The sequence below is a fragment of the Lates calcarifer genome, linkage group LG6, assembly GCF_001640805.2.
Source record: "Lates calcarifer isolate ASB-BC8 linkage group LG6, TLL_Latcal_v3, whole genome shotgun sequence".
Taxonomy (NCBI): Eukaryota; Metazoa; Chordata; class Actinopteri; family Centropomidae; genus Lates; species Lates calcarifer.
This window is the reverse complement of record NC_066838.1, coordinates 16042827-16069514: the sequence shown is the minus strand read 5'-3', so window position 1 is coordinate 16069514 and position 26688 is coordinate 16042827. Positions and strand designations below refer to the sequence as shown.

Below are 26688 nucleotides of genomic sequence, written 5' to 3'. Positions count from 1 at the left end.
AGACACAAATGGTATAATGAATGAGATATAAGGACTGAATGCTGATATAATTATGAAAACATGTGGATTATCAACACATCACTGTAATCTGTGGATGTAGGAGACACAAGTTAAAATCTGTATGTTCAAAAAAGAACCTCACCCATCACCAACATCACTCAAGGTCCAACCATATTCACTGATTATATCTAATGTACAGCAGTGATTTAAGCATTGTGTTGCCTTGAGTAGAACGCAGTAACAGCAGTAACATGGAGGAAAACGCATAAGACGTGTCCATGAATCTATTACCCCAGTGCATGATGGGCATGATGAGTACAACAGATCATCAGGACAAAACCAGTTAAAAACATGCTGATCATGGTTTCAACTCTCTAGCAAGTGCAAGATAACTTTATACAGGATTAATAGCTCTAATTATATCAGAAGGTTCAAACATAGTGGACTCTCATTAATACAAGAACAAACTGGATTATTTTTACTACATTTTTCTAGCAGCAAATACAGTTAATTAACCTGAGGTGGACATTTTCACTATTTTATGACACTTAGACTAAACAATTAATTCCAGAAAATGATCAGCAGATAAACCAATAATGAAAATAGTCCTTGGGTTCAGCTTTCAAATAGAGGTAGATGCAAATCTTAACAATCCCTGAACAAATCAAGTGACAGCAACTGACATGCTTGAATTTCTCCTATATTTCAATTAAAAAAAACGATACCATCTCTTTGAAAATGGAGGCCAAATAAAGCCCATGTTTAATGATTCCCAAAAGATTTGATCAGAAAATACAATCCTTTCAAACACCAGCTGCATATCTAATATAACAGTATCGTTACAATAACTTTGCAAGAACTGTTTTTAAAAGTTCTTCACTATAAAATACTGAGAAATATGTTACATCAAACAAGATATAACACATATAACAGTACAAATAAATCTGTGTAATACAAGGTGGATTTGACAAATGGGACATTGTACAGAATTTACAGACAAGTTTAAATTAATTCCAAAACAACAGGTAAGACTTTGATCTGGAAGCTACATGTGAGATAATAATAAATTTAAATTATTTCTACCCCCCTAACTAATGCCATTAATAAATGACATCTAGATACGAACAGCAAATCATGGCAGTGCACAGACCAGGTTTTCGCTTAAATCTGTGGACATTTGTATCTGAACACAACATGCAAGTTTCCTCCCTCTTTGCTTTAAGGAATTAATTTGGATGGACAGATAACTCAGATGATTACTAGCTCCTGACTGACATTACAGCTCATTGATTCTACTGGCAGATACTGGCAATAGGATTAGATATCAGCTGATAGATGTATCTTACAACCAGTGTTTGATGTTGAAAGTAGCACATGTCAGATTTCAGCAGGGGTCAGCCTTGAGTTTTCACAATTAGTTGGACACCAGACCTTTTAGAAATAACAATTGACAGATTTCATTCAAAGATGCTTTGTTTATATTTAGTGGGAAAAAAAAACAAAAAATGAAGCTCTTAGTCACCTAATAATGATTCATGAAAAATGACAACTCCACCCTTGAAACCAGACACATACTGTAGCTGGTAACCTTAACAGTAATCTATAAGGTGCTTCACAGTCATGCAACTTTATATATAATTGTTTTGCCAGGTCTAAATTAATTCCTTATAAAGACAAACATCATTTTGGAGTGAAATTTTAACTGTAAAGCCACAGAATTAATCCATTATTGGTAGTTTAGTACATCTGATATGGTGTATTTTGTCCCTAAATTAAAAGTAACACTTTACACTCATGGACAGATTGAATTGTAATGACTGTATGACTGTTTTTATTGCCCAGTTCTCAGCTCATGAGCAGTGTACTGGGATGAATACACATTCAGGTTGGCATCTTTACAGTTGAAAATCAGTTTTCATGTCACTCTGCTAAAGCAGAGGAACGACCCTGTGGTGAGACAACCATGTCAGAGATGATGAGAATGAAGTGAGGAAGGAAATACAACAAATGGGTAGTGTATTGGAGAGCTCCTTAAGAAGGAGCCCTCAAATTAAGAGAGCACAGTATTTGAACATGTTCATCACGGTGGTCTTGCGGTATCTTGTTATTCAAACTAGGATTCCCATGTTGCACTGCACACTGAGAAGTCATATTGTATGTAGGAGCATTGACACTCCTCAAGTCATGGAGTTCCTGTGTCTTGACAATTTACTTCAACGGAAATGTTCGTATTTAGTGTCCTACAGATTCCTCTCAGTCAAAATGTAGAGCTGTGTAAAAGATTATCCACACCACCTGGTAACGACAAAAAATGACAGATTAGACATTAATGATCAAATCACATGATTCACAAGCAGCTGCATCTGTCATGTTATGGCATGACAGGGAAAATTCATGAACCTGCAATAAAACACTGACTTATATGGTGGGGGAAAAAAACGCAGATTAGCCCCAGATTTATGACAAGATTATTATACACCACAATTGAAATGGACTTACAGTATGCTCATACTCCAAAACATTAAAAGATAGGTTCACATTTTTCATTTTCACTATTTTTAAATCATGAAAAATGGTGACCTGCTTTCTACCACAACATTCAGAGTGTACAAGATGTGGAAAAATTATTACTATTACTATTTTGAAGATAATGACTTATGTTTCAAAACTACAACACTAAGGCACGATAAGATAACTATGGAAGCCCATTTCCACCAATATGAAGAAGAAAAGATTGTAAGATTGAAGTTGTAAGTCATTATGAGAAACTCTCTTGAAATAATGACTTAGTTTTTCAAATTAAAGAAGGAACAGAAGGAGAAAGAATTTTGCATAGGCCTGTGCAAATTTCAAGAATGTTTCACATTATTTTGAGATATTAAGTCATTATTTCAAGAAGGTTTCTCATTGTACTGACTAACACGATCTTTTTTTCAACACATTTTCACAAATGGGCTTCCACAGATAACATATAAAACATGAAGAGTCAGCTTTAAGTATGTGTAAGCTTTTAGCAGGTTTCTATTGTCTCAAGAAATCAAACTGGAACCATCAAAATACAAGTCAGACAGAAAAAAAATGTAGAATTTAGGTCGACTTAAGATGCCACTAGAGAATGTAAATCGTCTACTATCGCTGCAACAGTGGTGCTCAAAATTTATCTTATTTTGCAAAGAGTTGACATGTCTCCATAAAACTTAGCAGCCTCACCAGAAACAGAGCAAAAGATGTCATGAAGCCTTCTTTGGTGAGTTCCCACGTGCCACCATACTCTTCCTCATCGATCTGCTGAAAGCTGCTGAAGTATACGTAAAGGACGCCAGCGTTGATGATGCAGAATCTAACGGGGCAAACACATGAAGATGTTAGATTTTCTGTATTTTTCTTTAGGACAATCAAATATGAACAAAGACGTAGGATTTAGATACGATGTACAGAATACTTACATGGCTATTCCCAGAAATCCTTTCAACGGTGCAACACCCCATATCACACCAAGGATTACTGCAATAATTTGTCGGAGCCAATAAATCACGTCTAAAAACTCATCCTGTAAAAACAAATACAGAAATTTGACTTTAAAAAAAAAAAAACCCACCAGCGTTAACATAGCAGTGCATTATAATAAGGTTTATTTTTGGCATATGTGTGTGTGATGGGAAAATATATCCCTGTCTAGCCCTGATGCAAGTACTCAGGGCCAGTCTTGCTCTACTTCCCTCAACAGAACAAACACAGCTTAACTGTTCACAAGAATGCATGATCTAATGTTTTGACTAAACAGTGAGAATGTGTCTCCAGTTTAATGTCAAAGTCTGTTTCTCCTTCAAAAAGTGTCTCCAGTGGCACTATACTCTGAAGTGTGGGTTAGAGCTAAATTTGGGTTAACTGAGGCTATAACAAGGTGTTTTAGTTAAGGCTGGGGAAATGCAAAGTAATGGGGAATTAGACTCTAACACAACATCAGAAAGCACAAGAATGACTATGTTACTGAATTTATCGATTAGTCAAATCAACAGAAAATCAATTGTCAGCAATCCAGACAATAATTCATGAGGAAAAAGACATTAATTCTCTAGTTCCAGTCTTTATAGTGTGAGGATTTGCTTTTCTCTGTTTTACATAAGTCTAAATTGAATACTTTAGGTTTAGGCTATTGATTGAACACCTTGGGCTCTGGGAAACTGGTGGGCATTTTTCAGTATTAACATTTTAAAGAAGTGAATCAGGTCAATCAAATTAATCGTTATTTGCAGCCTAGGCCTAGACTACTTTAAGGCAAAAACACCTTTGTGTGAGAGAACCTTATGGCAAATTTAAAAATCATTTTCATCACCTGATGCCTTAAATTCAGTCGGTGGGGGTCATAAACTCTAGCAACTAATTATAAGTCGTCGACTTCATTTTGTTTTCGACAAAGCCCAAATCGCACAGACCATTAATGGTATTTCTTTCGATTTGACAGGTAAACCAATCAAACCAGATTAATCCTTAGCATGGCAGCTAGCTCCACACAGCAGTCTTTATGCACACCTGACCATAAATTAGCTAACTTCGGTGCACTCACAAGCGGATACAACAATACAGTGGCTACGCTAAAAAAAAAAAAGGGCAAGTGACTGACCTTCTCTTCCCAAACAGCATTACTGCTGAAGGCTTTGCTCCATGTGGACTGTTTTACACCCCCATTCAGCAGATGACTTTCTTCTTTCCGCTTTGAACTGCTCGTCATTCTTTGCTGTTTCCTTCGGCTACAGACGTCGAAAAGTTAGAATCCAAATCTGGTGACACCTCGAGCTAGATTTAAGCCTGCGGTGTTGACCAAGAAAAGAAAGTAGAGTGAGATATTTGAAGGTATAGGAGTAATGTTCGGTCCGCTGATCTGACAGATTTCTCTGGCTAACCGTAGAAGGCCATCGGAGCATGCGCAATGTAGTTTGACCCCAGTCACCAACAGCCAATGAGAGAATGCGACGTTTCTGCGTCTGTATTGACAGTTACTGTAAAATCCACAGCGGCTCCCAGTGGTGGAGACCTGCTAGTCGCCATGGCTGAATCAACCTCCCACGATGCTCCCCCCCCGCTAACTCACACAATACATGTCAGTTTCATTATTTCCACAGTACAGTATAAATGAAATGAGTGACTTGATAAATTGATTAGTCAGCTGATGGGAAACCAACACTGATAATGATACCAGAGCGCAATATAAACTACAAAGTCCAGGAACTAAATTTTGACACAGAGTCCTTCTACAAGACCAGGCTACAGGATGCCAGATGAAGGAACTGTAGGAGGTGATGTTCTATTTCAGGTGGTGCAAATTTCCAACAAATTAGCAAATAATCTAATTATGTAGAACTAAGTGATATTGAGTAATTCAGTGGCTTTTAGGGCCACGATCAGTTAAATGTGTTGTTTTTTTCCAATCTAATCCAAAATCTAGAGATATTTCATTTGCATTTATAGAGATAATCATAAAATACAAACACTTGAAAAGCTGAAACCAGTGAACTATTTTCTTTTTTCTTTTTTTCAGTTTTTTTTTTTTACTCAAAATGACCCATCAATTAACAAAACTGTTATATATATATATATATATATATATATATATATATATGTATATATATATATATGTCACTGCCACACACAAAAAAGAAAAGTTTTATGGCGTCAGAGCTGTACCCAACCTGTGTCTGAGGAGTCGTCACATGATTAATGAGGCTGGAAAGCAGAAAAATACTGTTCTGCAAATTTGGTTCTTTTTTTTCTGACTTTTGCATAATTTCTTTTGAAATACTGGGAAGTCTCCTCCTCCTCAGACCTCAATCAGTTATTCAGATGAAACAATGCTTCATTTTAAGGGGTCGCCAGACACAAAGGTTTGGAGCCACTGATACAAATATGCTGAAAACTAATCAAGGCACAGGCTGATGTATGTTTTACAACAAATGTGTTTTTAGAACTAATCACTGAACCAACGTAAGAAATAATGACATTAAATTATACACCTATTTTTATTACTAACCTTTAATGGATGCTCACTCACATTTTGTTTCCTCAGTATTTAATCTCATGGACTGTTTTGGCAATAATCGAGAGCTTTCTGTTATTCTTTCAACTGTCCAGCAGAGAGCATCATTTGTAATGATAAGCTTCACTTCCCTCGAAGTCTTATCCAGCGCCATCCTCTACTTGATAAGCACAATTATCTGACTTTTAACTAAAATGATATATTACTAGAAGTGTAAATAGAGTGGTTTGGCCAATCATTTAAATGTACTACTCTCACATAGTCCCAGTCTTAAAATCAATTGGACAAATAAATTATACATTTTTATGTAATTATATTTGATGGAAGAAAAGACAACCAATCAATTTATTGTTAAAACATGAAGATGACTGACAATTAAGCTGAAAGTGGATACAAAATATGATCATGTGAAAACTAAAACTACAATTAAATCAGTTCAATATGCATGTGAGTATGTTGGAAAAATCAAAATTTCTTTAACAACACAAAATAAAATGACAGCATTTCTCACATAAGAACAAAAATATTGATCGACTTGTACATTTTCACAGCCTTTAATTATATCTAAATATATTTTGGCTCCACGACATTAGTATGTATGTATTGTGACATTATAGTATTGTAGGCCATGGAGTTTGTGTTGTTAAAATATCTTTAAAGCCCCTTAATATGTCACAGAGGGTATTTTAGTGAATCTTTTTAGTCTTAAAATGTACCCAGTGGGCACTGACTCATTCAGGAAGATGTGGGTGATGTGTCATAGCGTTGAATTAGAGTCTGATTGCACACATGCACAATAAACACAGTTTAATGGAAATTCAATAATAGTCTTTGAATAGTCTTATACGATGTGCTTATAGTTTACAGTTATTACTGTGACCCTGATGTACTGTGTGGAAAGCTTCATCTGCTGCCACATTAATACTCCAATGACCACATGTGTCGTTGCTGCTGTAGCTGAGAGGCTTTTCAGGTACATATCCATCTTGTAGTTGTAGTGTTTGTTGCTGATGCTCTCAAGTATAAACTTGAGTAACACTTTGAATTACAGTTATTTTTTGTAGGTTTAAATTACTGGGATCAATTTGACCCCAAACATAAAAGATGTGTTATTTTGACATTAACTGGGTTGTGTTTGATTTCGACAGCAGAGGATGCAACAGAGGCGCTAAGGGTCACTGTCTTTCATCAAAAGCTTGCAGGGTCTCCCACTAAGGCATAGCCCATTCACATTTATTAATAAAGTGGTACACCACTTTGTCTACAGCAGGTAGTGTTGCAGTTTTTACTGAGGCTTATTTAGAGAGGTATGGATTCAAATTTATGGTCATTTTGGAGGCAGTACTTTGTGGTGCTGATGAACTGTGATGCATTATACTGAGAAATGTTTATTTGGTTAGTTTTAGTTACATGCACCCTAACAAACTGGGGTGTTTATCAAAATGGATATGGTCAGGATACAATACTGGCCCTTTCACAGCAAACATATGACAAAATACATTCTTCTGTTACCTGTTTAAGTCAACATCTAGGCTACTTGCACACTTTCAAGTGACAGTAATGAACATTTTCTCCTCCCATCTATGAGTATAAATGCATCCCAGGCCCTGAAAACAGCCCCAGGTAGTTTGAAATTTTAACATGATACGTGTTAAAACACATGATAGTTGTTTTGATTGAAACAAAGAGGCTGACAAAGGCACAAAATGAGTTCTCTAAACCTAACAACTATAACTTAGAAGCATTAGATGTGTGGTTTGAACGTTCATGATCACCAGCAGCTGGTTAATTAGGTCATGTGGCTGTGAATTTTTAGATTTTTGCATATTATTATAGATTTAAGTTCTTTCTCTATGTGCACAGGTAATTTCAGGGGGTAACTGCGGGGCATTTTTTTGACATAATATCTGTACTATCTCTTTAAGAGAGGTCACCTGGGAGGGGGACAGGTGTGAGCTGCTGCAACATCACCCTTAACCGGGTCTGTGAACGGTTTTGTCTCTGTCGAAAACTTGACCGCGACCCCCCCCCCACTGCGTTGGGTCAAAGTCAGGACGGGATGTCTGACTCACTTCTGCTCTCTGCGCGGCGGAGCTCAAGCTCTCACGCCAACTCCACCGTCAGTGACGTCTGCGTCACGTGTCCGTCTCTTCCCTCGGTACGTCCGTCGTATTTTCCTCCCCTCCACTGCCTGCTTTAACACTGAGAGCCACTCGAAATAAACAAGCGCAAAAAAGGGGGCCGTTGTGGGGACCGGTCTGGCTCCAGTGTCACGTTTATCACCAGTCGATGGACAGAGGGGGCTTACAATACACCTATAAGTTGCCATCAGTGAAACCCAGTCCTCCCGTCAGTTTCTGGCTCCACTGAGCCCATATCATTGTAAACTTTTTAAATCCTGCGCTGCATACACTGAGCTCCGACAAAGCGAGGTGAGTGTGGTTTTATGATACACATTAATACAAGTGTTTCACCTTTCCCCAAACTTGTGTGAGCTATTGTGAAGCCTTACCTTTGCGGGCTGCGCTTTGGCTCAGCAGTGTTGGCCAGCTGCATGTCGCCTGCTTAAAATGGCGACAGCCAGCGGGGGGAGAGAGAGTAGTTTTTTGGGCTGGGGGCTTGCCTTTTCCTCCGCTCTGAATTGGTCGCAATGTTCCAAACATATAATATAGACAAGCCCATTAAGTTGGGACTCACTCCGCCTAACTTGAACGGAAGATGAACACGCATCATTTTCCGAAACGTTTGACGCCGCTGCGCTCAGGGACTAACGTTACAGCCCAACCGCTCTGTGCTCTGTATTTTCTCAAAAATACCGCTATTTGGTTACATTTTTAGAAATAGTGTTGTCACAGTAGTTGAAATTAGATGTTATCTGTCTGTCTCTTGAAAGTCTGACCTGTAAGATTCTCGCGTTGGCAGCTGGCAGAATTTCCCCATTTCCCCAAGTGTGAGTTATGAATGAAGAAGTTAGAAATCACTTTGACCTCCAATCAGTTATGACTAATATTGTTTTTCATAGCTGCCCTTTGAAAATTGTACAAGTGAATCACTGTGGTTTGCCCACAAGCTTATATGAATAGGCCTTTATTTTTTATTTATTTTATTATTATTGCTTCCTTTATTTATGTCAATGTATTTAATGTTTGTGTTGGCAGACTATTTTAAAACCAAGACATTTCATAAACTATAAGCAGAATTAATGCTTTATTCCATGTTGCCAGTCACCTATAGGAGTTTGCATACTGTTTCCTTGGTTATTTATCATGTCAGTGTTGTCCTGAGTGTGTGTGACTCCAAGGATTAGAGCAAAGCTTTCCCAGACAGCTAATTTGTGTCTGATAACCACGTGAGTCCCAAGCAAAGACATGCAGCTTAATCCAGTTATTTATTTGTCAAGCACAGTTCACCTTTTGCTCTCAGAAGAAGACAGTTTGCATGCCATTGTTGGTGATCACAAGTGAGATAATAACAGTAAGTCTTGCTTCTTCTTGGATGTAAGGAATAGTCAGTCTTAGATGTTCCTAACAGCTGTACAGATGTTTTTTTTATTATTATTATCATTCTTATTTTATTTTTACTATCATCATGCCTCATCTTGCTGTATTTCATTATGCTGCTGTGGTGATGGCTTGAGCTCAATGGCAGTACATCTCATTGAATAGTCTCACTCACCCCCCAACTCCCCATTGCCACCTCCCACCCCTCCTTCTCTCTCTCCTCCTCTCCCTGTCTTTCCCTCAGTTTAAGGTTTGCAGTTGACACAGGTTGAGCTGCTTTGTAGGAAAGGATTCACCAGCACAACACTCGCTGAAATCCTATTTTCGGCCTTGTGCTTTTGTTCATTTCACACATTGAGAATTTTTTGTTTGATTTGCTTTATTAATCTCTTATAAAGCATAAAATTGTCAGCTGATGTCATGAAAGTAATTCTCTCTGTGTGTCAGTCCCTCAGCAGTGACTTTCCATCAGTGAGTTCTGTCCGTTTTCTGTGTTGACCCATGTAATGACAATTTACTTGCAGATCTCTACCAAGTATGACCACAAAAAAAAAAAAAGAGAGAGAGAGAGAGAGAGTCAGCTGCCTGCTCAGGAGCCTTTTCACAATCCTGGGGGAGAGCAGTGGGATCCTCTCACACGTCCAGAGCGAGTAGGTTTGGGTCAGCAGCAGTAGCAGCCTCTTGCTCTGCTTGGCTGGTTAACAGCTTGTGATGTCAGCCATTTTAGGTTGGACAGCACAGAGCATGGTGTTCCGCCATTTCTCTCTCCCTCCCCTCTCAGCAACCCAGTTTTAACGCATGCACTGGCAGTGGCCACGGCAATGCAGCCGTTTGCAACCCACGCAGCCATCCGCTCCCTGACCTGAGAGCAGCCCAAATGGGACTCAGGAGCAGATGGAATGACACTGTAGGAACGCTGTCATTGAGGTTTTCTTCACGTTGCCAGTATTGTGTGAAGAATTGAAATGGGAGTGGAAAGAAGTTCAAACGCACACAAAAACATGTAAGCATTTAGAGTGGTGAGCCATGGGTTGTCAGCAGAGATATGACTGAGTGAAATCCTTGAGTTGATTGACAGGAGGAGGTTAGCTGGAGCCATGTCTGTTTTAAGGTGGGAGCTAATTGGAGTGTTTGTGTTTTGGCAAAGAAGAAAACACTGTGAAGGATTTGTGTTTTGGTACAGAGGACTACGAAGCGTAGAGTTTTGGAACAGATTTGCACATGACGAAGGGCTTGTCTTCTGGTGCAGACCTGATAATTATCTTGAATACACTCGGGGTCAGAGGTGGTTCTTCAGTTCTCTGAAAGAGATAGCATCTGCCAGGATTTCGGGCCTGTTTACGTACCCGTGCCTGTGTCGCCTACAGTGAATGCAGCAGCCCCTGTGTGCCTCAGGCCACTACAGGCCAAACACAAGAGCCACAGAGACTAGGGAACAGTGGCCCAGGCAGATGTCTGGACAGGGACTTGGGCACTGAGTTAACAGGAAGAGACGACATCAGCTCTGGCCAATAGTGTGCCTTGGCGACGGCGACCACACCTAGCTGGGAGACATCAACACCGCGTGAGGGAGGCACTGAAATAGGAGCAGGGCAGGGACTCTCCAAATACCACTCACAGGGGTGTGTGGAACAAACAAACCCCGCTAGAGCCAGGGACTGGATGGCATAGGAGCTGTGTATTTGTGTGTGTGTGTGTGTGTGTGTGTGTGTGTGTGTGTGTGTGTGTGTGTGCGTGTGTGTGTGCGCGCGTGCATGCGTGTATAGGTCTGAGTAGCCATGTGTGTGTTTACCCACATGCATGAGCTTTTGAGAAATGAGCTGGGGGGGGGTAGGAGGTGGTTGCCATGGGGACAGTAACACACCAGTGGCGCTGCCGACCTGTCTCCCTGGGCCAAACTTGCTCGGAGAGGGAGGAGAAGAAGGAACAGTGGGAGGGAGGGAGGGAGGGAGGGGAAGCGGAGGGTGAAGAGACGATTGGAAGAGGGAGGGGGGAGTGAGGGTGAAGAGACAGGAGAGGAGGGAAGGAAAAAAAGACGAGAGGAGAAACAAGAAATGGAGCAAACGGGGAAAGGGGCTGCTTATGTTGTACACCTATTCTCTGTCCTAGTAAAGAAAACATTTGTCACACACAGATATCAGTATTGCACCTATATTCTCTGCACGGTGAGGAGATGAGTAGTTTAGTTAGCATGCAGCTACACTATGTGGCCAAGCTGTAGGATTTCTAGCATGTGTGAGTGCTATTATTGGCCCGCACTCAGAGGATATAGCCCAGGCCTCGACAAGAGTCAGGCCAGGGGATGAAAAGAGGTCATGCTATGCTGAGCCATTGACGAGGCGTAGATAATGTGGGTTATGATCCAGGAGGACAAAAACATTGTCTTTGTGTGTCACTGGGAGATCTCACACACAGGAAAAAATGGCAGCCTCACTACCTCAGTAAACAAGCCTCACACATAGGCATGCAGCCACCCCCCACCCCCCAACACACACACACACACACACACACACACACACACACAAAAACGTGCGCACACACACACACCCCCACCCCCACCCCACCACTCTTCTCTCTTCTCTCTATCTCACAGGAAACCCACACATGCAAATGCTGACACACATAACAGGCATGAACCCACCATCATCCACCACATGGTCAGTCAACGTATGCGCTACATTCAAATTAAATGTTGTCGGCCGATGTGCTCATGCCGGTGAGTCAACAGAACTCGTCCACGCCTGGCATTGCTGAGGCATGAGCTGCCCGTTTCGACTCACCAATAATAGCTCAGCTTGCACTGTGCTTTGTCTCAGTCCTCACCTGTGTGAGGCCTGTGGGTCTCTGTTGGTTACTCCCTCAGCTGAGGCTCAACTTCTCTATGCAGATGTATTCACACACTTGTGGTTTGTGATTTCTCACATGCCCTCAGCGTATAATGCAAACTTTGTTGGCGGTGTAGCACAGTATGTCAGTCTTAACGGCTGTCAATATGCATATATGGAGGGAATTTATACTTTGACACCTTATGTGTTGGCTTTTCTTTTTTAGTATGTGTAATTATTTTGCCCATGGCGCTAAAATGCATGTGGGTGCACATATAGACACTGAAGCTGAACTCCAGGTTATGTCCACTGGCTGAAGAGCTCGGGTTGGAACATTCCAGGCTTTGCAGTGCAGCGAGGAGGGAGGGAGGGAGGGAGGAAGAGAGGAGGGAAGGACTGTGTGATTGTAGTTTGGAGGAAGAAGGGGGCGTTGAGGAGCGGGGGTTGGCAGGGTAGGGTGGGATGGTTTTGGATGGTTGGAGGGGGGCATCAGGGAGGAAAATTCCTCACTGAAACACCTCAGTGCTTCCTCCACGACAGTTAACACCCCTCCTTCCCTCGCCTCCTCACCCCAAACCGGCTGCCCATCCCCCACCATCCTCTCTCGTTCGCTCTCCCTCTCCTCTCCCTTCACTTGCCCACCCACACCCAACAGAACCACGTGATGGATGGCTGAGACTGCCCACCCATAAGCCTTTGTGTTGGTCATGTGACCAGCCTGCCTTGGCAGAGCAGTGCCCCCTGATGCAGAACTGAATGGCAGGGGAGTGGGAGGGGTGCACAACAGCCCCAGCCAAGGGCAGTTACTCTCTCTAGGGGGTGCATGGGGGAACAAGGGGCATCACGTTGCCTCCACAGTAGCAAACTTTACTTGCCTGTTAACTCCTCACACTCTCATCCAAAGACAGGCATCTAGAACCCAATTATGTTTTCATCAGAGGTTTACTAATGCATCTCATTATTGTTTGTGTCTGTATGGTGTTGATTTAATAAAAAAATCCAAAAAGTAAGTAAGATATGTAGACTGGAGATAAACTGAAGGTAGAGTTAACTTTTGTTGACTCAAACTGGAACTGAAGTTGGAGGCCTCTAAATGCAGAAATGTTAACTCTATATACCTTTTGCTCAGTTAGTGTGTGAAAGGGCAACTCTCACCCCAGCCCTGTGAGGGTTAACTGGGCTTTGAGCTAATGTACCGTGACCTCTCTGTGGCAAGGCAAGCCTCTGTGTGTGTGTGTCTGTGGGAATTAGAGATAGAAATAATTTGCCATTTAACAATTCATATTTGATTGGCGAATGGAAGATTTACTGTATGTTGACACTGACTTGGAATATCCTTCTCACCTGAGAGAGATGGTGGTGCAGCAGCAGCACCATGCACAAACAGGTTATGCTCAATCTGAAACTACTCGGTGATAAATTTAATATTTGCATAGAACCGCTCTGTTTGTGCACAAGAAGATTATTTTAGATGTGGTCCGTCTACCAGAAAAGCTGCAATTGCTTTGGATTTGTTAGTAAAATGTCTTTGCATAGGGAGGGGTTGGACTTTGAGAGGTTTTAAAGGTTTTCCTGTTGAACTTCTGCAAGCCTTTGAACTTTTTGTGAGCTTTTGCTGCTCTGTGCGTGAGGTGTCATGTTGGTGCAGAGTGACTGGGAGAGTAATTGCCCTAGAGCTGTTCTCCAATACTGCATCACTACCTCTCTGTCAGAGAGAGAGAGAGAAAGGGAAGGGAAGGAAGGAGGGAGGGGAAAACTCCTCCACAGGAAGCTTCGCCATTTTGTACGGAGACAAGGGATCAAGAGGTGAATTGGAAATTTTAAGATTCATTTTCATGTGCGGGTTTGTCTGTTTTCCATCTCTGTACTGTGCGTACCATTGTTGGAGAACGCCATCTTTCCAAGGAACATCTGTTGAACCACCCACTCGCACAATTGTCAAGTAGACCCTATCTTAAGCAAAACATTCACAAGTGAGTATTTCTGTGGCAATTTTTATGAAGGTGTTCAGTGAAGCTACGGAGGCACTGGATAAAAAAAAAAAATACAGAATGTGCTCTCTCTGTGGGGGTGTGTCTGAACGAGGGGAAGTGAGACAGAGTTGTGTGGGGGAGGGGAAAGAAGGGGGTAGGACAGGAGCTCTCCCAAAAAGCCTTTAGTGAAGAAGCAGAATGAGCTTGTTTGAATGCCCTCATAAAAGAGATAGCCAGGAGAGTTGAGGGGAAGACTTTTTAATCAAAGCTTTACGAGCAACTCTGGATTTTAAGGGCCTCAGCTGAAGCTTTTTATCAGGCCTTATTACTACCTGTACTGTTGATATTTTACTTGAAAACACCTAGCTGCGCATGATTTTCGTCCAGCTGAGAGGAAACCGGCTTGCAAGACACCCCATCTTATTTCTTCCTCTCACAGTCTGTTCACCCTCTCTCATTTCTTCCCTCACTTGTGCTTGAAATGAAACATTTCATGCCTATCAAACAAATTACAGGTGTATCGTATTGTATGGTGACTGACAACTTGTACTAAATCATGTTCTCCTCTCCTGTTTCCAGGTTTTCCCTTGAAATTGCAGTGAGAACTGCAAGTGGACCTATGGACAAGTCCCACCATCCTCCTTCCCCCACGCCTGGTCTATAGTCAACCGGAAACGACTCATATTCTCACTCACACCCCCCTCAGCCATTTGACCAACCCTCCCCACCCTGTGGTCACACGATGGCCAGCAAAAGGAAGTCCACTACTCCTTGTATGATACCTAGCAAAGTCATACGCCCTTCAGAGGATGTTGAGCAGGACTCTCCTGTTCTTCTCCGTCAGTCCAGGATTTCTGGAGGGGGCAGACACAGCCCCCTAGATCCCGGAGAGTCTTCCAAATCCGAGGCAGGGGACGCTGTCAAAGATGGTGCTGGCACTTACACCTGTAAGCCTTGTAACTTTGAAACCCATGACCTTAACTTGTTCCTGGATCACGTGTACACCGGGCACCCAGACTTCCGCGCAGACCCCAGCTTTTTTTGCGTGAGCTGCGGGGTTTCTGCGCCCAAGTTTGAGGGGCTGGCCCTGCACAACGCCAGGGTTCACCCCAGCACTTTGAACACCACTTTACAGCTGAGGAAGAGGGACAGGAGGGTCGTGGTGGAGCAGAATCTTGTAAATGGGACAGAGTTGGGGAAGGACAGTGAGATTTCCATCACCAAAACCCCAATTATGAGGATGCTGAAGGGCAAATCTGAGCCCAAACGGATAGTGGTGTCCCACCCAGTCTCTGATGAGTCTTCTTCAGACCCTCAGTCTCTCTCTTCCTCCAGAGAGGTTGATAGAAAAGAGACTGCTGCAGTGACAGTCACCCATGTTCCCACAATAGTCCACAATGGAACCACCAAGGTCACGCTGCCCTCCGCAATCCAGATAGTTAACGGCTCTGGACCATTACAGATGCTCAAGACCCCCATCACACAGGTAGGTGGTAGCTCCTTCTGTTTTGATTTGACTAGGTTGAGTAATGCAGATTCCTTTATTAAGATTCTTTTAAATCTGTTTCCCTACAGGTGGTCTCAGTGGTTCAGAGCAGAAACCTACACCAATCTGCACCAATCACAGCCTCCTCTGTTTCCTCCACTTCTCCTTCTTCCTCCAAAAACCTCCCCAAGGTAATTGTTTTTATTTCTATTTTGTTCCTCACTGTTTTGAAGTTAAGTGGATATCAAATAACATAACCATCTCCCACTTCCCTCCCAGGTGATGATTCCTTTGAGCAGCATCCCTACCTACAGTGCCTCCATGGACTCCTCTTCCTTCTTGAAGACTTCCTTCAGTAAGTTCCCATACCCCACAAAGGCTGAGCTCTGCTACCTGACCGTGGTCACAAAGTTCCCAGAAGAGCAGATTAAGATCTGGTTCACAGCTCAGAGACTTAAACAAGGCATCAGCTGGTCTCCTGAGGAGATCGAAGAGGCCAGGAGGAAGATGTTCAACACCATCATCCAGACAGCCCCCTCCAGCTCACATAACCAGAGCCAGAGTCACCACAGCCCAGCCCAACACACGATCACAGTCCTGCCTGCGTCACTGGGTGCCACTGGTATCCCTCATATTCTGCAGGGATCTCTCGTCAGCCAAGGAGGGGTAATCGTCACGCAGCCTGTAATGGCCAACGGTATCCAGGTTAGCAGTGCTCCCGTGGCCTTGGCCGTCACGCCTAAGCCCCAGGCGGCGGCCCGCCCCATGATGCAGGCCCGACCTGCCGCAGCCCTGGTGGCAGACAAAGGCATCAGCATGGTGGTGGGAACAGTGGGCAGCAGCAGCACCGGGAGCAACATCATTAGCAGCAGTAATAGTAGTAGGAGTGGGGGAGGGGGCACTAGCAGCATTATGAGTAGCAGTCAAGCTAGTGTCATTAACCTTAGTCTCGGAAACAGTAATCATAGTAATGGTAAGGTGAGCAGTGTCAATGGTAAACACAGCAGCGCTAATGCAGACTGCAACGACAAGAGCAATAGCAATATCACCAGCCATGCTAAGAACACTGATATCAGCAAAGCCACCAACACCAGCATCGTGCAGAGTGATAACAACGTAACCACAGAAAGCAAAAACACCACAGACAGCAAACCTACCAACAATAACAGCAAAACAGGCAGCAATGGACAGAGGAGCAAAGATGCTAACGGTAGCAGCAACAAAAATAACACAACTGACACAAGCACAGATGATCTTGAACCCACCACCAGTGACTCTCCAACCATCAAAATGGAGGATGCATCTTCCCCTGCCTCCAAATCTTCCTCCCCCTCTCCCGCAGCTCCTTCAAGCAGCACACCAGGCTCTTGGACACCTGTTAACGCCTTCCTTGACCCCAACTTTTATAAAGGCAAGAAGTCCCAAGAGCAGCTCAGCGCTCTGAAGGATAGTTTTCAGGTCAGCCAGTTTCCCGACCAGGAGGAGGTTGACCGCCTCATCGCTCTGACTGGGCTCACAGTGCGAGAGGTCCGCAAGTGGTTCAGCGACCGGCGCTACCACTTTCGCAACCTCAAAGGTTCACGGGCCAGCACAGGTGTGCAGCACAAGTCTGGCTCTGCGACAGGAACTGGTAGCAGTTCAACTACGCCAGGGAGTGGCGCCGCTGGCAGTGCCAACCCTGTTGACCTGTCAGAGAGTAGCAGCAACTCTGGTTCAAAAACGCCCCAGCACAGCTCTGCACCCCTGAGTCCAACTGCAACACAGACTCCCACCTCACCTACCACGCCTTCTCGCCGACTCCCCAGACCACCTTCTCCTGATTTCACGGCGATCCGCTACAAGGAGAGAGAACCCCACCAGGTGAGACTCTGCCCTTGGGCATAAAATGCTGAACTGGTTATCCATGTTGACATTACTTAGTTTTAGGGCTGCAGCTGACAATAGTTTTAATTATCGATTGGTCTCTTGATTATTTTTTCAGTTAAAGGGGAACTTCACTGCTTTTACACATCCGAGTCTTAACAGATCTTGGGGAGTACTGTTAAATATGTAAAAGTTATACAAAAAACCTTGTGTGGGTCCAGATGGAGCTGCATTCAGACAACTTCACACTAGAGGCTAGAAAGAAGTGAGCTCACCAGACCTGTGTAATCCATTCCTCATCTCTTCTTAAAGCTAGCAGTTTGAGGCTACCTTAGCCTCTAGGCATAACACACCTGAATCTCTTGACTGAATAATCTGTGGTTGTAAAAAAGAAAGTATCTGGCTTGAAAAAAGTGAGAAATGCCCATCATTTATTTACAGATCCCAGGGTGACATCTTCATATATCTTGTTTTGTCCAACCAACAGTCCAAAAGCCAAAGTTTAGTTTACAATGATGCATGACATCTCTTTATTACTACTCAGTACCTCCAAGCTATTAACCTTATCTATACATGTATCATGTTTAGGTAAAAGCACTAGAAGCCAGTTTTGCCCAGGACCCTGACCCATCTGGAGAGGAAGTAGACCGACTGCGATCTGAGACCAAGATGACCAGAAGGGAGATCCACGGTTGGTTTGCTGAGAGGAGGAAGAGAGTGGCAGCTGAGAAGAAGAAAGAAGAGGCAGAGCGGGCCATGAGAGAGGAGGAGGATGAGACAGAGGTTGAGGGGGAGGAACGACAGAAAGAGGACAGCTCAGGAGAATTGAAAGTCAACCCTATTAAAATAAATCTGAAGATGCTGAAGGTGACGGAGGCCAACGGCAAAGCGGAGGGTGAAGGGTTGGATAGCCCTGCTTTACCGCTTCAGTCCAGCAGCACACCTGCATCCTCCCCGGGTCCCACCTCATCCTCCACCCCTAAGCCATCCCAGTCCTCCACTCCGACACCCAAACCATCCCACTCTCCCAAACCCACAAACATCCGGGGTAAGAAGACAGCGGATCAGCTTCACCTGCTCAAAATAGCCTACGCTCGAACCCAGTGGCCCAGCGCTACTCAGTATGATGAACTCATCTCAGGTACTGGACTGCCCAGACCTGAAGTAGTGCGCTTTTTTGGAGACTGCCGTTATGTGCAGAAGCACGGCCTACTGAAGTGGCTGGAGTCGTACCAGAACATGGCTCTGGAGGAGGATCTCGAGGAGGGGAAAGCACAGATCCTTCAGGACCACCTGAGCGTCCACGGCAAGCCGGAGGAGTCACAGGTATCAACAAGTAGTGTTTACACACTTTCATTAAGCAGTTCAGTGGCTCTGACCACCTGAAACCTGAGGGGCAAATTATTAATCTGTGCTGCTACAATAAAAGATGTGGCAGGATGGTTTTTAGTTTTTTTTTAACTGGACTGTGGGAGAAAATGTGCTCATATTCTTGGTAACAAGGCATTGCAGAAAGTGTCTGTTGCTGACACAGATGCCGTACCTTTTTTTCTTACTCTTTGAAAGATGCACATTCTTAACTGCTGCAAAAGACACTTCAGTGTTAGGTTGAGGTTATTTTGAAGGCTTATATGCAAATTACTTTGTAGCCACACAAGTGATAAAAAACTTAAAGAATTTCACTTCCTAAATGCATGTAAGTGTGTATAAGAACCAGCAACATCCTCAATAATTCAACTTAGCTTAATATGAATGATTTTGATTTCTTTCTTTTTTATTCAGCTCGAAACAAATTCACCAGTATTAATGGCTATATTTAGCTGATTTCTGAGTTTTACTTTAATCTTTTGAAACACAGTTAACAAAGTACATACAGTGGGGTCCAAAAGTCTGAGACCACTTTTCCATTCTGTATTTTATTTTCACTTTGTGCTAGACTTATGCCGCCATATGCTGTTGTACATCAAGGATGGTGAGCCGGTTCAGAAATGTCATAAAGACACCTGGAAGCTCCTTGGTTGCAGCAAGTGAAAATATTTAAAGTCTTCATCAAGGTGTTTGTCAGGATTTCAATCAAAAAGCACTTGTCAGCTACATAATCAAGTTTTTTTTATACTCAGGACTCAGAGTGCCTTGGATTTCCCTGCAATTTGCAATTGTTGTGGCTCTTGACTCAAAAGAGCTCCTTTGTTCGTTTAAAAGGAAAAACACTCATACCTCTTTACTATAAAGCGGTTTCCTGCAAGATTTCAATATGCAGCTGCAGGAGAGGCACTGATGTGTGTGCTGTGTTACCAGCTACTTTTATGCTGATTTTGTGCTCTGTGTGATACCGTGTTTGATTTGTGTGCATCAGAGGCATATATACGTTTTTTTATTTATTCATTTTAGCAACAAAAGAGCTTCCAGTTGTCTTTATTTTTGTTCTCGCAGGGTTACTTGGAAATTCCTCTCCCCTTACTTTAATCTACATGACTACATACAGTATGTCAGATAAGATCAATTGATTGATCCCACGCTGGGAAATTAAAGTTTCACAGCAGCGAAGAAGTAGAAAACAGATGTGTGGTATAGATAAGTTAACCAGAATTAGAATAGATTATGAGCAACTACAGTATGAAGTATGATAGTAGAAAAAGGATAATAAAAAAATTATTGATGTATTTGATCATGTTTCCTCTCACATCGTGATCAGGATGTTTGTTAAGTTTTATAGCCAGATGACAATGGAGAAACACATGATCGTCTTGGACATAGCAATATAATCTCCTTGTGTTTGACAGTGTTTATCTTATTAGTATTAACATGAACATCCATTATTGATTTTGTCTAATGCATCCTCAGACTACATCCAGGTTTTGATGTTTAGAGTACTACTTCTTTGTTTTTGTTATTGCTGACTAAGGTTGCCCATACGTGAAGTTCATATTCTACTGAATAGAACAAAAGCTAAAAATAAAAGGTAGAAGAAAAGAAAAAGATGTTTTGATTAGGACATGATTGTCTAAAGAAGAGCAAGGAGGATAAGTCTTACAGATAGATATTAAAAATATATTTTGCAATATTTACTGTTCTATTTATACGACGGACATAACAGACATCAGTGTTAGAAATTTACATGTTGGTCTGGAGAATACTGCACTTGAATATAGACTCAGTGCCCACCGCATTAGGTCCACTTGTAAACCCTAATGCAGCTCAGTCATCTGTTCCACCTCTACAAAGATGATAATGTTTAGTTTTGACCGTCAGAGAGGTATTTAACTTTATTGTGTATTGAGGTTGTAGTCTGCAGTGGTGTTGAACTGAACATTATATTGAAATTTCTAATGTTTTACCTCTTTACAAACACAAGGAGAGAAGATATTAGAAACCCATTCAATATAATGCTGTCCTTTACAACACTACCAATTATGACCTCAGTAATAAACATTGTTGAATTAACACCTTGGAACAAAAATTGTCCATTATAAGGTGTGTAAAGGAAGAATATGTTGTACAGGAGTACATTGGATGTACCTAATAAAATGGCCTATTAACTTTAAATAGATATTGCTGTGTAGCTGACATTACTGAGTCAGAATTTTATTACTCTAATCGTGCTACTGTTACGCTATGTTTTTTTTTAATGAGGACTTTTAAAATTTGTGATCAAAATGGAACAGGCCAAATCTTGAGAGTTTCGGGTTAACACAGATTCTTCTTTCTACTCAGTTGCAGGAACTGGCTCAGGCTACTGGTTTAACAACAGACTTGGTGCGATATTGGTTCTCTTCCCACGCGTCTTCGCCCCAGACAGAACAAACTGCCGCCGCTGCTCATGCGACAGGGCAGAGACCAGTTGCACCGGGCGTGGCAGCCGAACCACCAACAACAGGATCCTCCCCTCTGGAGTCGCAGCCAGGAGGAGGAACGGAGGAGAAAATGGAGCAGTCGGTGTGTGGTGTCGCAACAGAAGCAGAGGCCAACACTGACAAGACTGTGAATCCTACTAAAGGTAGTCTATATGTCTTTAGGATGATGCATAGAGTAAAGATTGACTAAGCAGGGTACAACAGATTGTAATCAGACAAGGGCTGTTATTTTCATTATTGATTAATCTGCTGCCTGTTTTCTTGATTAGGGCCCAAGGTCTCCAATCTGCTCTTTGTCCGACTAACAGTACAAAACCTCAAGATATTCAATTCACTGTCACATATGCAGTGTTAGGCAGTTAACCTGAGAACTCTAATCCGTTGCTAATTATGTATTACTTAAAAAACTCTTTAAAAAGTCTGCAGCAAAACTAATGTGTTACATTACTTGTTAGTTTACTTTCGTTACTCAGCTGTCAGCTCTGTCAATGGTGCCTTTAAACAACTCTAAATCCTCCACACCCACATGTCACATCTTTTGTATTTAACACGCAAGACATTGCAGTTTAACAAGCAGGCAGCCCTGCAATTTGAAGGTTTTTACTGACCTTCCAGCAGCTCGCTTAGCCTCAGTGACACTGCACAGAGCTGTACAGAGGATCCAAACTCAGCTGCTCAATTACACATCCTCCAACTCTGGAGAAAAAAAAAAGAAAGAAAAAGAGGTTACTCTTGAGTGTCAATGTGCGTAACATTTGCCACATCAGCCAGGCAAGAACACAAAATTTTCACATTTCTCGTCTTTTCGTTAGAGGCTACCACAGACCCCACATTGTAAACATATCGTATCAGCCCTATTTATTTGTTTATATAGGACGATTGATTTTCTTTGGATCAGCTAATCAATTAAGCAACTAATCCTTGCAGCCCTAAACTAGACCTGTCATAAAATAAAGTGGAATCATGTATGGGTAACTATTGAGGCTTAAGCAGGAAGATTCTACTTTTCGTCTGCCTGTTTTTTGGCTGATACTGGTTGTTGTGATATGGTGGTATGGTGATATGGTGATAAACAGGGATGAATCACCACAGTAAAGTGTGTAATTGTCTCTGAGGTGACACAGAAGCATTAAGGTGGAACATACAAAAACACAGTGATCATGATTGTGAGTAATGAGGCATGCTGTGACAGGTATTTGTTTGAAACAAATTCATGTCTGACACCAGTGCACTGTGTAATCATGATGAAAATTTATACACGTTTTCTGGAGTGTGTTGTCTGGCTAATGGATTTTCAATTTCTTTTTTTAATTAATTGCTACAGGAACTGACTGAAGAGGCCTTTTGTCTAAGGATGGAGTTCATGATGCAGGTGGTCTTTCTGTTGGGAGTCTGAGTAAAAGATAGCAGATGCTGTTGAAACAGGATCACTGGATGGAAATGGACCTTGAAACCATCCTCACCCATCCCTCTCCCTCCTTCTCGCTCACACCCCTAGAGGTAGGCATGACCCCCACCCCCCACCCCCCACTATGTGAGATGGACATTAAAGCCACTAACCCCCCTCCCCCTCACCATCCAGCCATCCTTTGACCCACCCACTCCCTGCTTTCCTTGGCCTGTTTTGTCTACCCCTCTGCTACACACACACACACACACACACACACACACACACACACACACACACACACACACACACACACACACACACACACACACACACACACACACACACACACACGCACGCTCTCACACCCTCTCCGATATCCTCCCATCCACCATTTTCCCTTCAGAAGGAAGTTCCTGTAGAGAGGTGCAGGAGTGGAGGTGGTGCTGGTGGAGGGAGGGGTGAGGCATTTTTTCTGCCGTGTTTGTTCCGCCTGCCTGCTGGGATGGAAGAAAGGAAGAAAAAAAAAGAAGAGACGAGGGGTAGATGTGGAGGAAGAAGAAGAAGAGGAAGAAAAAAAGGGAGGAAGTGTGGTCGAGATTCAGACCTCAGCAGATGTTGTTCAGGGGTGGGGGTTGGGTTTGGACAGTTGTCGACCAAGTCAAACCTCAGATGAGGATCTGCAGAGCATTGAGATACTATTCATAGTTTGTTTTTGGGGTACGAAAAACTGCACAGCTCTTTGCCACAGGGTGCTTGCCTAGGCCTTAAAGTAAAGCAAATGAACTTTCTTTTTTCCATGGTGTCATTTTCATGCTTTCTTTCTTTCTATTCTTTTCTTTTTTTTTAACCACCGTGCACTCTCACACTTTGACTTCATGCTTGCAACTTCCCCTGAAACGTACTAGCTGGGCTGTTCATAGCATCTTACGTGAAACACAGCACTGATGTTGATATGCGCAAGTCTTGAAGTTATTTTTGGACATCTCTTTGTACTCCCTTTTCATTTCATATATGTACATACTATTTGGTTCAATTGAACAGAAAGTTGTTCAGTATGGGAAAATGTCTGGAATTGTTTCATCCAAAGAGGGCAAGCACCCTGTTGTGTCTAAAATAAAAAAAGATGACACAATATATTGGACTGTATGGAATCTGGTTTGTGTTGTAGCATCAAGTGCTTCTTCTTTACGTCACTGACGTGTACGTACAGTTGTTTTTAATGGAACTTTCTTATGAAATAAATTTGACTGTAAAAGAACTGTGAACTTTTACCAGAGTTCCATACTTAGGCTTGATGTATAATTTTTACAGATGGTATTTGCAGAATAAACAGAATGTAATAAATTTGTGGCTCTGAGTGTCATTTGCCTTTGAGTTCTCTAAGTAGAGTCCTCCATGTGGTGTTTTAAGGATAACTCTGGTTCTGTTCTACTTTTTTCTTGGTAGCAAATCCCATAAAAAGACCAAAACCAACAATAAATTGGTCCCCTTAACAACTATTGCCTGTGTAGCCAGAGCCTGATCTCTTATTCCTCTGTGACTTTAAGCTCTATTGTTTAAAAACTATTAAAAACCACATCAGTGAGTCACACTGTCACACTGTGACATGTTCCTTTATTACAATGAACATGCACACCGTAGTTCATTTTGAGTCAGTCCAATTTATGCCATCCTACTCCTGTAAACACTCAAGCACACCAAATATATATTAATCCACAGCTGTAGTCCCTCAAAAATGCACCATTTATTTCTGTTTTAATAGCATCTGCCAAAAACTACCTGCCCAGCTGTTCTATGAAGTTTGTGTTTGTTGTGTTTTTGTGAAAGTAAAAGTATATATTTGTGAATGTTTAAGATTCATATATTCAGTGGGAACCAAAGCTAGGGTCTAAGGACAGAGGGTGTACCGTACAAATTGGAAAGCCCCTCAAGATGAATGTGTGATATCAGGCTGTATGATTAATATGACTTGACTACAGGTTAATTGCTACAGACAAGGTAGGGAAATCTGAAAGTACTGAGAGACAGACCAACAAAGCTGGTCTTTTCCAGGGGATTTGTTGACAATAAAAAAAAAAAAAATAGAAAGACACAAGCCTCATCCTTTAATAATAAATCTACAGTAGATGTCAATGTAAATACTAAGACTCATTCCCAATAAGCAGGACCTTGTTGTTACTGTTTAACTGTCAGTTACATATTGTTTTCTTGCAACACACATCATAGACTGTACACTCACCAAGCATATTGACACTGGGTTGGGCCTCCCTTTGCTCTTGATACAGCCTCAGTTCTTCGTGGCATTGATTCCACAAGATGTTGGAAACATTGCTTTGAGATCCTGGTCCATGTTTACATGATTACATCACATAATATCTGAGGATTTGTCAGCTGTGCTCTCATACTGCCAGTCTCCTGAAGGTGTTCTACTGGGTTCAGACCTGGTGACTGTGGAGGCCACTGAAGTACACTGAACTCATTGCCATGTTCATGAAATCAGCTTGAGACTTGAGCTTTGTTACATTGTGCAGTATCCTGCTGGAAGTAGCCAGTAGTAGATGAGAAAACTGTGGCCATGAAGAGATGCGCATGGTCATCAACAATACTCAGATAAGCTGTAGCATTCAAATGTTGATTGTTCGTGGCTCACAGGAGAGGAACCTGACGGGGTCTTCTGCTGTTGCAGCCCATCCAATTAAGGTTCGACATGTTGTGCTTTCTGAGATGCCTTTCTTCTCACCACAACTGTAAACAGTGGTTGTCTGAGTAGCCTCAGGTCCAACCAGACCAGCCAGTCTCCTCTGACCTCTCTCATCAGGCTTTTCCATCCACAGAACTGCAGCTCTCTTGATGTTTTTGTTTTTCTCACCATCTACAGTGTAGAGACTGTTGTATGTGAAAATCCCAGGAGATCCAACTGCTTCACAACTTCTACTTCACCTGACCTGGATCTGCCTGATTTGATGTGCTACAGTGCTGCCACATGATTGGCTGATTGGATAATCCCCTGAATAAACAGGTGTACAGGTGTTTCTAATGAAGTGCTTGGTGAGTCTTAATTTTCTTTGACAAATGAATATTAACATCAGCTTCTCAGTGATGGGAAACCATTTATCTGTCCTTGGGTGCAATCCTAAACAACTTTTATACTGTTATAAATGTTATAACAGTATAACTTTTATAAATCAATTAAATGCATTCAAAGAAATAAAACATCATAAATGTACAGGCCTGTTTATCCACTGCACATGTAAACCACTGGCCCCACAGTGAACAGTGCTGAAAAGAACTGTTCAATGGTTGAACCTAATTGCTGACCCCTGGTGTACAGTGTAGGAGGGTGGTGGTACTAAAAATATCACTTCTGCCTGATGCTGACTATAAACTAAAATACTGCTTTCTTAATTTTTCATCACATTTTCTTCAAGCCTAAAGTGATCTGTTAAAATAGCTTGTTTTTGTGCAACCATCAGTTCAAAATCCTAAAGATATTCACGTTATCATCAAGTAAGATATAAAAGCCTCACAAGATAGAAGCTGGCACTGGGGAATATTTGACATTTTTGCTTGAATATTTTCTATCAGCGAAATCATTTTAATACTGCAACAGTTTAATCCACCTACACTCGGCCTGCTGCGCGACTGAAACTTCAGTACCTTCTTCCTGTGGTGCAGCTATCTGAAGCAACTGAAACCAATTCTATCTGGTGCACTCAACAATGTTTTTAACTGACAATAAATACACCTAACTGGATTACATTAA

General features: G+C 42.2%; 2 protein-coding genes across 4 annotated transcripts; one reads left to right on the top strand and one right to left on the bottom strand.

The window, feature by feature from the left end:
• Positions 1 to 729: 729 nt before the first annotated feature.
• Positions 730 to 8695, bottom strand: rab5if (RAB5 interacting factor). The gene is made up of 5 exons (XM_018668129.2): positions 8547 to 8695; positions 4625 to 4809; positions 3447 to 3550; positions 3211 to 3340; positions 730 to 2295 (listed from the first exon to the last, which is right to left on the bottom strand). The coding sequence occupies exons 2-5, from the start codon at positions 4730 to 4732 to the stop codon at positions 2254 to 2256; spliced, it is 384 nt and encodes a 127-aa protein (XP_018523645.1). The 5' UTR covers positions 4733 to 4809; positions 8547 to 8695; the 3' UTR covers positions 730 to 2253.
• zhx3b (zinc fingers and homeoboxes 3b) lies at positions 7892 to 24269 on the top strand. 3 transcript variants are annotated; one of them, XM_018668123.2, is made up of 7 exons: positions 7892 to 8466; positions 14912 to 15818; positions 15908 to 16009; positions 16098 to 17678; positions 18270 to 19007; positions 21396 to 21678; positions 22860 to 24269. In XM_018668123.2, the coding sequence occupies exons 2-7, from the start codon at positions 15075 to 15077 to the stop codon at positions 22868 to 22870; spliced, it is 3459 nt and encodes a 1152-aa protein (XP_018523639.1). In that variant the 5' UTR covers positions 7892 to 8466; positions 14912 to 15074; the 3' UTR covers positions 22871 to 24269. The 3 variants fall into 3 exon arrangements, with proteins under 3 accessions (XP_018523639.1, XP_018523641.1, XP_018523640.1); XM_018668125.2 differs by lacking the exon at positions 7892 to 8466 and adding an exon at positions 13961 to 14165; XM_018668124.2 differs by lacking the exon at positions 7892 to 8466 and adding an exon at positions 14487 to 14770.
• The last annotated feature ends 2419 nt before the right edge of the window (positions 24270 to 26688 follow it).

Excerpts from the sequence above, each read along its gene's own strand:
- rab5if (XM_018668129.2), bottom strand. The coding sequence starts at position 4,732 with ATGACGAGCAGTTCAAAGCGGAAAGAAGAAAGTCATCTGCTGAATGGG. Across the intron at positions 3,341-3,446 it reads GGATTTCTGGGAATAGCCAT|ATTCTGCATCATCAACGCTG; the intron begins GTAAGTATTCTG and ends TTGCCCCGTTAG. Across the intron at positions 2,296-3,210 it reads CATCTTTTGCTCTGTTTCTG|GTGGTGTGGATAATCTTTTA; the intron begins GTGAGGCTGCTA and ends TGTCGTTACCAG.
- zhx3b (XM_018668123.2), top strand. The coding sequence starts at position 15,075 with ATGGCCAGCAAAAGGAAGTCCACTACTCCTTGTATGATACCTAGCAAA. Across the intron at positions 16,010-16,097 it reads CCTCCAAAAACCTCCCCAAG|GTGATGATTCCTTTGAGCAG; the intron begins GTAATTGTTTTT and ends CTTCCCTCCCAG. Across the intron at positions 19,008-21,395 it reads GCAAGCCGGAGGAGTCACAG|TTGCAGGAACTGGCTCAGGC; the intron begins GTATCAACAAGT and ends CTTTCTACTCAG.